This window comes from Typopeltis vanoorti, chromosome 17, assembly GCF_054136105.1.
Source record: "Typopeltis vanoorti isolate ZY-2024b chromosome 17, IOZ_Tvanoo_1.0, whole genome shotgun sequence".
NCBI lineage: Eukaryota > Metazoa > Arthropoda > Arachnida > Uropygi > Thelyphonidae > Typopeltis > Typopeltis vanoorti.
The window spans coordinates 63,731,628-63,744,917 of NC_143565.1; the positions used below are offsets into that span (position 1 = coordinate 63,731,628).

At 32.8% G+C, this 13,290-nt stretch overlaps 1 protein-coding gene across 1 annotated transcript in view; it reads right to left on the reverse strand.

Moving 5' to 3' along the window:
- Positions 1–5,656: 5,656 nt before the first annotated feature.
- LOC150097445 (transmembrane protein 59-like) overlaps positions 5,657–13,290 on the reverse strand; it is a 99,445-nt gene continuing 91,811 nt past the window's right edge. The window contains exon 6 of the mRNA XM_090407199.1: positions 5,657–7,076. Within this exon, the coding sequence (XP_090263325.1) occupies positions 6,954–7,076 (123 nt within the window). The 3' untranslated portion in view covers positions 5,657–6,953. The remainder of the gene's footprint in view (positions 7,077–13,290) is intronic.

The window sequence follows — 13,290 nt, forward strand, 5'->3', positions numbered from 1 at the left end:
TTGTACACACAAGCATTATATTAGTAGCGGCCAAAAGTTACATGTACTACAGGGTTAAGGTTATACAGAATTTAGTAGGACTTGATTGAAGAAATTGAAGAGTAATATAAATAAGATCAATAAATAACAATAGACGAAATATACATAATTTTACAATGTTAATGTCATGTTTATCATTTTGAGTTCTTTGAGGTGAGAAAGAAAAGGTCAATTTCTGCATCATTTTGTCTGCAGTCTGTTCACATACTTGTATAATACTGATGTTGATTGCTTGGCCCTTGAGTTGTAAAGCATTAACCTATTGGAAAATGGAATAACATTAAGTACACTTTTGGATGTTTCTTTACTTATTATTCCTATTCCATGTCAATGAACATTATTACTTCTTCCAGAGTAATATAGTCATTGGATTAGCATTTATCTGCACCTGGCTATCTTATTGTATTCAGGCCTAAAATTTTTAATTTTGTCTTCTCATTTCTTCAATAACATTTCTCAGCTTTCTACCATAGTTCTAACATTCCACGTTCCTATTTTGATTGGTTTGCCAGGAACTCAGGGCCTTGTTCTTGTTTGCCATGGTGGTTGGTTTGGGGAGGTTGAATGCAGTAGTTTCTTTCTCTCTCTCTCGCTTTCTGCATCATGGTATGGCCATTAAAGAAGTTCTATTCATGCTCCTAGGTATCCAATCTTGAACTTTTCTGGTCATTCATCTTCAGCCTCAAGATCAGTAATGGTGTACACCACTGCCTGCAACCATGGAAGTTGATTTGCCATATCTGACTACTCCCTTTGCATAAGACGAAATGAAATAGTAAAATAGGAAAGATTCACCGCTAGCCCTCGAATACTCTAAAAGCACTGGGGGAATAAAAAGAAATGGGAGGGACCAGTCTACAGATAACATAACAGATGTATATTACATTACATAAAGCATCAGGTTTGCCACTCCTATACTCACTAAAGTGAGCCATTGATGTAAAACCCTTTCATTCAGTGAAAATAAACAATGAACTGTACTCATTGTATTAATTACGGAGTAAACTACTTTTTGAGATAAAAATATTTAATAATATATTACATGAAGTAAGGCATGGTCTAGCACCAGGTTTGCCACTCCTGTACTCACTAAAGTGAGCCCTTGAGGTACAAAACTTTCATTCAGTGAAAATAAACAATGAACTGCACTCATTGTATTGATTTATAGAATAAACTACCTTTTGAGATAAAAGAAAAAATTAATATTCTACATTTCAACCTTTACATTAAGGTCACCTTCAGGAATAGATACATTTATATACACACACTACATAACAGTAGCTAGAAACATACCACTGTAACTGTTGGTACATTTACATGGTACTGTATCAGAAGGTTGGTCGATTGGTAGAGCCTCTGCTATTAATGGCTCAGTTAAGTAAGTTTGAGTGCGGTTAATAGTTGGAAGGGGTCCAATCGTTCGATGCTGTTGGCACACTCTCCCTCGATGAGTCTTTGGACTCCCTGGAGGTGTCAAATAATTCTAAACTAAGTAATCTGCCTAGCTTGATTTCTTGTGGTATCATTAAAAAGAATTACAAACATCCAAGTAAGAAAGATTAATAATTAGATCAGCCAATAAGAATATTCTTATTAATGATATCTGGTTCTTAGATCTTACTTTTAATACTCAATATTATATTTCATTTACTGGTTTGACCTACAGTATGTAGCCTAAGGTCCTTTTTTGTGTGTGCGTGCAATATATAAATATATATAAAAGAGCATTAAGATCAATTATATTTTCTTTTTTGAGGTTACTATATCTGTATGAGTTATTATCTAATGTTAATTTTTCTTCTATTTTTTGTTTTATATAGTGTAGTGAAACAATAAATAAAATAAAGAGCTATATTGAGATAAATGCTGCAAAGGAGCTCCCATATAGTCAAGTGAAACTATAGAACTTTTAGTCAAATGCTATGTTCATTCTTTGTATAGTGTTTAATGTCATTCCTCAGAAATGAAGTTAATTTTACTCTAGAGAAAAAAAAGAGAATCGATATTATACTAAATTGCATCTATTTGTGTGTGTTTGTTTACAATAAATAATTTGATTTTTTTATACTTGAGCTGCTTTCTCTTTGGAATTTACAAGTTGATCATTGAGGTCAATGCATCACCACAGATATGAATCTAAAACATTCTAACCAATAAGGTTGGATATAGAGAAACCAGGTGGATTAATGTGACAAACATTACACAGAATTTCAGAAGAGAGCTGTTGATCAGAAACTACTCATGGAATCTTATGCTAGACTACCAATAAGTGATATATCCACTGAGGATATATATACCAGAAAATAACTGAAAAGACAAAGTGATATATACATACAAACTTCACAATCACTTTTAAACCATATTAAACTTGCAAGTAACTGCATTTTTGATACAACCAGAAATGCATACAGCACCATGTTTGAATTTAAAACAAGTTCTAGGTATTTGCCTAGGCATTTTAAGAACATAATGGGATCAAACCAATTACAAGACGCAAGGAGACAGTATGAGTATATATTAAGTTTGTAGGAAAGACTTGTCAAAGGTTATTTACTTTCCCAAGTGTTCAACTGTGATGAAATTGATGTCTTCTAGAAAAGATGCCCAAAAGGATATATATTATGAAGAATGAATAGAAACTGCTAAGATATAAGTGATCAAAAAACTGATGTTGGGATCAGTCTTGAGAGGCTCAAAAATAAATCCACTTCTTGTCATTCTGAACGCCCGAGTACATGCGATTAAATCAACTTTGGAAGTTTAAGAGTAATAATCCAAAGATGTGGGTGGCACGTGAAATTTTTTTCAAGAGTGGTTTATGAATTATTTTATGCCAGCAATAGAGCAATATCTTTACTTTAAGAACAACAAATAGGAGAACCTTCTTCAGTGAAGGAGGTTATTTAATTTGTTGCTAACACATCAGCTGATAGTCATACCTTGAATGTTTCCCAAGGTCTAACACTATAACACACCATCGATTCAACTGGTGGATCAGCATATTACTGCAAACGTCAAGATGAAGTACCATAAGCTTATATTTGAATAAATTTTCAAGGAAATTGATGGAGAAGGCAATATAAAAAAGAATTCTGGAAGAGTTATAACATAAGAGATGTTATAGATAGCATTAGTAAAGCATGGAAGAACAAACCAGAAACAATTGTCAGAGACATGAAAAAATTCATGTCTCCAAAAAGTGTTGATTTTGAAGGGTTCAATACCCATCAAAGAATGACAAAAAGTGATTAAAGTGGCACAGCTTAGAGATGTTTGGCCTTGAGGTGACATCAGAAGGTGATGACACACACTTAGCATAACAGAAGAATATGGCAAAATAAAAAAAAATAAACTAGCAACAATAACACAGATTAACATAATATTTTCTAAGTTTCAAAGAAGGTGCATAGTCTGGGAAATTGGAAAATGTTTCACCCAATCAGAGGTAAAAACATACTATAATATCCTGAGAAATCAGGATAAGCTGGGAGTTTAGTAATTACATTTATCATCTTCATCATCAATTTCCAGATATGTACTCCCATAGGATGTTCAGGTTACTATGACAGCACTAAATGATTAAGTTTACATTATTATTAATCACCTACCAGCAATTTTCCTCCAAATCAATCCATTATTTGTGAGCACTCCAATATTATCATATCATATCTAACATTTTGTGCTTCTAAGGCACTTCTGACTGAATAAATTCCTCTTGGGTTCTTTCCTGCCATCTTCCTTTCTTCAAATATTCTATTTAAGTGGCCAAACCACCTTAGATTAGCTTTATGGACACATTTTTGAATGCTAATAATGTCAAGATCCTTTCTAATAGCTTAATTTTTAATATGATTCTGCAATTGATCCCTCTAATTTTTCTCGGATCAATCATATCTGAGGTCACTAATATTTGATCAAGTGCTTTATTTCTAACTCTCAGATCCATACTTAAAACTGGTTTAAACACCGTTTGGTATACTGATAGTTGGGTGTTTTGGCTAATTCCTCTCTTATTCCATATAAATTTATTCAACTGGCTACCCACCATACCAGCTTTGCTTATTCTGTTCTCCATTTCCAGATTTAACTTGACATCTCCACTAAAAACTGTGCCTAAATAGCTGAAATATTTTACTTATTCTATAGGATCTCCATGCAGAATCCAGCTGAAGTTTTCAACTGTTATTCAATTTAGTTAGTGAATCCTGGAGAATTGCACTAGCTGTTTAGAAGTACAACATCATCTGCATAAAGCAAAGATTAATATCTCCAATTCTAATATCAGGCTTGATGACACTTTCTTTCATAATGTGATCCATATAGATGAATAAGAGTGGAGATAATGTGCATCCTTGTCTTACCCTTGATTTTACATCAAACCATCTTCCTGTATTTACTTCAATTCTAACTGCTGAATGACAACTTAAATATAGCCTATGTATTGCTCTGTATAATGTTCCATTCACCCCATATAATTGTAGTGTTTTGAAAAGCTTATCTCTGGACACCTTGTCATATGCCTTTCCCAGATCTAAAAAACTTAAATACAGATTCTTGTCATATTCCCGCAATTTCTTAACTATTTGTTGTAAAGTGAAAATCTGTTCTTGAAAACTTCTATTTGGTCTGAATCCAACTTGTTCTTCTCCAAGATTAGCTTTATTCCCTTTATTTTATAAATGGGAACTATGAGAACTCTACTCCAATCATCTGGAATTAGACATTCTGACCAGGTCTGCTAAATTATGCAGTATAAAATTACTGCAAAACTTTTATACCTCCATGCTTAAGCATTTGTGATTGAACTACTCTAGCTGCCCTTTCCATATTTCAAGTTTTTGATGGCTTTTTTTCCTACCTGAAGTATTGATATGTACTCCTCTTTGCATTCCTCTTGAAAATTTTCTAGTATGGTTTTGTCACTAGTTGGTTTATTTAACAAATAAACGGATAACATATTTAACAAATATTTAATATTTGTTAAATATTAAATATTTAATAAATATTTAACATATTTGATTCTTTTACAGTACTCTTTCCTCCATTTCTAGGCTTTTTCAATAGCCTCCAGAACATTTTGCACCCTCTTGATATTTATTTTCTATATTCTTACCAAAGTCTTCCCATGACTTTTGTTTAGCTACTCTTACATGCTGCTTAACTCTCTTACATTTTTCTCTGTATTCTTTTAGGGCACCTGCCAACTTATTTGCTAGGTACGTTTGATATACTTTCTTCTTTTCCAGGACTGCATCTTTAACCTCTATATTGCAACAAGGATAGAAAAATAAGAACACCATGGTGTTCTTATTTTTCTATCCTTGCAGACAACTTCACCACATATCTCCCTAGTTGTATGAATTAATGTCTTCTTCAGAGTTTGCCACTGAGACTCCAGTTTTGGTTCTATTTTTTTTTTTAATTACATTTATGTCATTCATTTTAGTAAGATTTACAATTAATCAGAATAATGTAAGTCCAAAACATCTCATATTCCCTTGTGTTGGACTCAATGACTTATCAGAGCCAAGTAACTCGGCATCTTTATGACAGGTTATTAAGTCTAAACTATTCAGTAATAATGTAAAAGTGAAATAAAGTTACCAAACAATCCAAATCTGTACCATATCAACTTTATTAAACTCTGAAATTACAAAGACAAATATATCTAATCAGAAGAGAGGTGGGAAGGAAATTAACTGAATTAACCTAAAATAACACTACAGATTGATGAAATGAAAAGAAAATTTTCCATTTAAGACAGCACATTTTAGGACTGTTCCACTGGACAAACATAGTTTTTGTACGTAAATAACACACACACACACACACACACACACATATATATATAAAAAAAATGCATGTATGCCTAAAGTCATGACTAGTAAGCAATGGCATACATATATTATTTTTGTGTTGAACATTATACCAAACTTTGACAAAAATATTTCCACCAAATCAACCACAATTATTAGATCAATTTTTATATTAATTTATATAAGATTGGGTGAAAAAGATCATTTTTTTTTTCTGTTACAAGAATGTTTTCTTTAATTATAATAATGTATTTTTCATTTAATGTTGCAACAATAAATAAGGGAAATTTAGTGATTTTGTATACAGACTTTTATACAATTACCTTCATATGTAAGAAATATTAATTTCATTATTTAACTACTGGAAATCAGCTTCTAAGGTTGTGCCATTCAAAGTCATAGATATTAAAAGATGACAAGAATTGTGAAAATGAAAATTCTGAATTTATATCAGCATAAACAGCTCACTTTTAAATATAATCTTACAGATGAACCCCGAAGTTGTTTAGTTTTATATTTGATTATACATAATAATGCATATAATTAAATACAGAGTACAATGAAAGTGAACATAAATACAAATTCCACCTTTTACCTAATATGACAATGCTGTTACAAAAGGCACACCAGTAAACAAGTGATTCAGACATAAATATTACAAGACAAAATAAAATGTTGAATATAATTCCTTAGATTAGTACTGCCCACTGGAGAAGAACATAAATGTTTCATTATTTCTGACTTACAGCTAAAGTCATAAAGCAATTCCTAGATTTTATTTAAATGCACAAATCTTTTCACCAGGTTACTGGTCACTTCATTTTCTTTCTTTACCCCCCCCCCCCGTTAAACTTTTAATGTATATATATATTATGCTTTTTCTAACTAAAAATCATTTAAAATTGCCTTAAATCACATATAATAAACAGTTAATGACAACTTAAACCACAAGAGATAGTTTATTATAGCCTTTTTTGCTAATATATATACAAACATTTTACTACCTTACCCTGGAGGTCTCTTTAGTGTAAATATATAAGCAACAACAGCCAAATTTACAACCAAGAATAAAGTTCCTTTCGAACTTCATTCTACTGATTAAATCTGAAATGATGACTTCACTGGTAAAGGTAAGGCCTGATCTTCTGTGGGCTGGATTTTAACCTTGTCAACTGGCTCACAAACCAAGAGATAATCCAGGTCTCGAGTAACTGGAATTTTCTGGGAAACATATAAAATAAATTTATTTTCCCTTCACATGAATGTGATTTTAGAATAATAATTTACTAAGATATGTATCAGTTACCACTTTAATCATTTAAACTACCATGCATAAGAAGTCGAGAAACAGAAGAATAGTAAATATTACTCAATCACCTCATGAATAAGATAGGTTCAAAGTTCTATAAGATGCTGTGTGGGGAAGGAAAAAACAGTAACATAGATGGTCATGCTTTTTTTTTTTTTTTTTTTTTTTTTTTTTTTTTTTTTTTTTAAAAACCACAATGGTGTCACAGAGCATCATCAGCTGTGTTGAATTTGGATGTCTGGGCTATGGATGAAACTACAAAGGACACAAAAGCTGGTGTATTACGTCTTAACTGTGTGTATGTTCATTCTGAAGGACAATTTGCCTGTTTCCCCTCCCAGAAACCCGAGTATTAATTTTGCATCTACAATAAGACAAAACTGTTCAGATCATACCAATTCAGTAAGGGAAGATCATCATAATTATCAAAATTAATAATTATAGGCCAGTTAATCTTTCAATGCAAAGCAATGGAAAATTTAATTAGAATTTCAGAACATTCTACATAGTGATCATTTATCCAACAAGGCACAACATGATTTTACTTAACATGCAAATGACAAAATCTAAATTTTATTAAGAGGTCATGAGAGAAACAGATTTTAGTAATGGTATGATGTGATTTAATCAAATTTTAACAAAGCCTTTGGGGATGAAAGATTGCAATCAGTGATATGAATAAGAATTTGTCATGTTTTGGGACAGGGAGAATATTCAGAAGTCAGGTGGTTAAGAAAAGATTATCCCAGAGTTTGATTCTAAGAACTTGTTATGATTTAAAAAACTTTTTTTTTTTTTTTAATTTAGAGAGAAGAAATGTCAGTATATACTATTTTATAAAAGGTGCTTTCTTATGTTAAGTTACTTTGCAAGCCAATATTGGATTAGAGTTTAGTAATCCAATACTGACCTTAACTTCAGTCATTCAAAATTTTAATGGATGCTAAGGAAATTAAGATATGCAAGAGAATATTCACAAAATGTGTGGAAGGAGGTAATATAATAAACTTAACTTCCAGTTATATAATTTTTTTACAATTATATAAATGTTATCTGGAGGGTAGGTTAAATAACATCAACTGATTATGAATAATTAATATAATCAAAAGTAACATAAATGTAGAAAAAACAGGATGACTACTATAAGCAGGGCTTAACAAGTTATGCAAAACCCTACTCACCACGTGAAAAATGTCCTTGCTCAAGACCTCCCATTTTTTTTAATGATGTGTCCAGATAAATTAATGAAGGAAATTAATGGGAGTTCCATAAAGTAATTAGTACTGGTGCTGCATCTGTGTTTTCTTAAAGTTAAAAAGATATTAATCAATGAAAGTGTATCTGGGAAGCCCTGACTATAAATACTTTTAGATGGTAGACAAATGTCACTGTTGTGAGACTCGTACACATCCTGTTTAGTGGAGGTATGAACTGGCTTACAAAATAAACAAGTCCTCTGTTTTTTCTCTAAAGTGAACTTCTAAGATTAACCCTCCTACTGGCCAAGGTGGATGAAATAGCCAGAAATTTTCATGGATGAAAACTTCATCGGTGTTCTACCTTTTATCAAGTATTTACCCTCTGCCGCTGTTAATCCCTTAACGGCAATTTTAGAGCCATTAGCGGATTAACTGTGGTGGAGCGACTTTTGTGTCACTTCACTTTGCATGTACTGTGTTACTTGGAATTTCCTTTACTGTATTAGGATACTTGTCGTGTTTTTTTTTTTTTTTTTTTTGCTGCACAATTTATTTATTGTGTCTCTTTCGAAAAATAAAAACAAGTTTCACATCTGCCAAAATAAATAATCAATCCTGAAATGACCACAGATCAACCTTTGCAATGAATATGTTTTAGTAATAGTAAATTTCCTTCACTTTATTGACAATATAGATTTTTTTTAGCAAATTTTCAAATGTTTGTTTGTCAAATATTTTTATTTTTAAATAACATTTAGTGAAATAAATATGACATTTTGCTTTCTTTCTTTGCGAAATACCTTTATATGGATCGTCACATTTCAATTTTAGGAACATTTAAAAAAAAAAAATTTTTTTTTTTATGAACAACAAATGATTATAAACTGCATTACTCGGTTTCCGATTGTGTCTTTTTTAGTATCAAAAATTTATATCCAATGGTATTTTATCAGAGACTCTTTACCTTCTTTTGCTTAAAATTGCAACAGAATATTATTATTATTATTATTTTTTTGTAGGATGCACATTACTATAATATCCAGTGCTTAACCACTGTAAATATGTTGAAAATATAATAGGAAGGATATCCTGTATGGAGTGATTCAAAATTTATGCCTATTTTTAAAATTTTTTACTGCAAACCCCCCCCCCCCCCCCCCCCATTCTCCTCTCCTGGAACTCAGATAACTACTTTAAATTTCTACTGGTTTGAAAGCTTTCAGACAGTACTCAAAATCTCTTATTTCAGTTTACCATTTTGACAAAAGAAATAAAGCAATAATATTGTTGTATATTCGAAGCTTCTAATTCTGTACACTCCCTTTGCATCTGAAATCAGCTGTTCAGTGGTCTGCTGAAATTATTCTAAGATTTAGAAATACTATGCTATATTTTCAATGTGTAAAACTGTTTATGCATATCACACAAAAGAAAGTTCAGTTGTGTTATTTTTGTTTCTTTTTTTTTTTTCTTTTCTTTTTTTTTTTTTTAAATTCTAAATATTACCACTTCTACTGCTGCTCGTTGCTATTTCTGAAATACATCTTAGAAATGCTGGACAATAATCCTCTTAGCTGAAAACAAGAGAGAAAGCTTCCCAGAAGTCGTACTCAATTGTCTCAAGCAAGAATGTCTTGTTTCGTTTCCAGTTATTCAGACATCCTAACACAGAAAACTGACATTTCTTTTACAGGCTGATGCAGTATTTATGCCAAATTATGAAACAATATGGGATGTAATATCCCTTAACTTAAATAAGTTTATATGTCGCCGAATTGAAGCCTTTGGCTCTTCATATAATTAATAATTTATTAGGACACCTTCTTGGCAATTCTCATTGTAGGGTATATGTAAGTTCTGTTTGCTACAAACTTGGTATTTCTAGGCCTACCTACTCACTGATGAGACCTCAATAAAGGTTGAAACCGGTCTGGGTTTCAACCTTTATTGAGGTTGAAACCCAGACCAGACACAAGACTTAAGTCCTAATATAGCACCATATTAGGACTTTAGTCTTGTGTTGCATACTGCAATTACTTTTACTAGCCCCACTGTTACACCGGATTGTGGTTGTCTTACATTTGTAACAAACTCTGTGTTGCGTGCTCTGAAGATGCTGGATATAATACCAGCGAAATATTAGCTTTTAAGTTAATAAATAGTTATTTTCTTATCCATTTGTGTTCATATCAAACCGTGAAATCTATTACAAAATGTCTGACGAACACATAAGCCTATCCACGCGTACACCCTACCTATGTTTGCATCATCAGCAAATAGCTGTATATCAGATGTCAAATCCTTCCCAATGTCATTAATGTACTGAATAGCAATGGATCATTTAAGTATTTTTTACACACTTCCCTACGTACTGTCGATATTCTTCAACCCAATATATGATACCATGGCACTGAACCCAGCATACCCCTCACGAGGTCATAATTTCATGCTTGATAGTTTGGCATATAGCCTTTTCTAAATTGCATTCATAAACTTAGCCACCTTGTTATTTTAATATTTATTTATATATATACAATTGACCCTTGAAAAACACTGGTTTGAACTGCGTGGATCCACTCTCATATGCGGAGTTTTTCAATAATATTAAAAATTTTTTGGAGATTTGCGATAATTTGAAAAAAACTTGCAGATGAACCACATAGCTTAGAAATATCGAAAAAATTAGGTATGTCATGAATGCATAAAATATATGTAGATACTAGTTTATTTTATAAAGGGCCTTTTTTTTGTTTGCACTCTACGATGCTTGACCCCATGACGAAAGACCTGGATTCAAATCTAGTCACCAACAGAACATTTTCTGTCTTTTCTCGACCAGTTTCTGAGTTAGTCAATCTCTAGAGCGAGTAAGCAGGTTTTTTCTCCTGGAAACTCAAGAAAATCGGCTGTCGAACCCACACTGTTTTCAGACATTAAAAATACTATGTTAGGGACCACGAGATGGCGGCACTTGTTAGCTGTCTTCTTCGCTGCGTACTGATTAATTAGTGATAGTCTTGGTCCAGCTATCTCTGATTGGCTACCAGTGGAGATTGAACTGCCTAATGAGTCTGCAAAAGTTAGGGCTAAAACAGCCTCACATACTCCTTATGCGGGAACAAAAAGGGGCTAGCTGATGATGAGTATATTTTTATCATTTACTACCATAAAATATACAAATCTATTATAAAAAATTAAAATTTATCCCTATAAAATACAGAAACACTTACAAACTGTACATGGTGCCATTTGCAGTCGAGAGAAATGTAAACAAACAAACAAAGATGCAGTATTAAATCATAACTGCATAAAATTAAGTTCATTAATTAGTTAAATTTAATCAATTAAAGTAGAGTGTACAGAGGATTTGAATGATATGTTGTATAAAAGGCAGTAAGACTTTTACACCACCATTTTCAGCATTTCTGGTCGAATATCATCTACTCCTATTGCCTTTCCACATTTCAAGCCTTTGATGGCTCTTTCTACTTCCATTATGGATATATATTCCTGACTGTTGAGTGTTTTTTAGCACGGTGCGCTTGTTTCATTTAGCAATTTTTCGAAGTAATTACATCATACCTCAAGGATATCTTTCTCTCCCATTTTAATGTCACCTTTATCATCTCTAACTCCTTTTACAGCACTCTTTCCTCTGTTTCTAAGCTTCTTCAACAACTCCAGAATATTTTGTCACCTTCTTGATATTTATTTTCTATGTTCTTGCCAAAGTCCTCCCATAACTTTTGTTTAGCTAGTTCTTTCATACATTTGTCTCTGTATTCTCTAAGAGCACAAGCTGACTTATTTGCCAGGAGTGTTTGATATGCTTTCTTCTTTTCCTCACTGCCTCTTTAACTTCCTCGGTCCACCATGGAGTTCTGATTTCTCTATCCTTTGAGACAACCTCACCACATGCCTCTCTGGCTGAATCAATTCGGGTTTTCTTCAAGGCTTGCCACTGAATCTCCAAGGTTTGGTTCCTGTTCTCAAACTCTTTAATTTTTTTCTTCAATAATCTTTGTGTATTTTAGTCTACAGTTCACATCTGAGAGGTGCTCAACTTTTATTTGCTTTAAAACTTTCTTTCATGTTCTTCTTTTCAATATGGAATTCAATTTTATCATGCTCAATACTAAATAGTGATCACTTCCAATTTCAAATCCTCTATACACTGTGGTGTCCTGCACCAGGGAGAAATCATGTTGGAGGCTTAATGGATTATATACAGCACTCAGAAAGGATTAAAACAGAATTTAATACTTCCTATATTTCGTCTGTCACTGAGCCATCTTCAGGGATTACAAAAAACTAATGTGACATCTACACAAATACCACACAATACTAAGCCCAACCACATGGGAGACTAAAGTCCTATCTAATGGAGTGCCCTCTAAGGGCAGTTGTAGGTGGCCTGGAATGTAAGGTGGGATCTCTGATGATAAGTGATTCTCAAATTTTAGGAAGCTTAATGAAACCGTATTTATTAAGATTTGGTTGATTTCTGATAGCTGCTGCTGACTCTAAAAATAGCCTCTCCTTTTTGAATGTGCTGTGGTGGATCATGGGTTTTTTCCCATGAGATCCTGTGGGTTGTATCCAAGACATGGTCAACCAGGCCTGACTGACCATAGTCATGATTGCAGATGTATGACTTGTGTTCCTCCAGGTGGATGGTTGCTGATCTGCCTGTCTGTTCAAAGTCTGCCAGCTTGCAGGAACAGGGTACTTTATAAACTCCAGGCACTGAGATATAAGGGAGCTGATCTTTTGTAGAACGGATAAGGGTAGCAAGTTTGAGGTGGGGCTTATATGCTGTGCGTAGGTTGTACTTTTTTAAACTCTTGGCTGTTTTTTCTGATGTGCCACGGATGTAAGGTATGGTGATGGCATTTCTAAACTCTTTCTGAAGATAAGACCAGGGAAT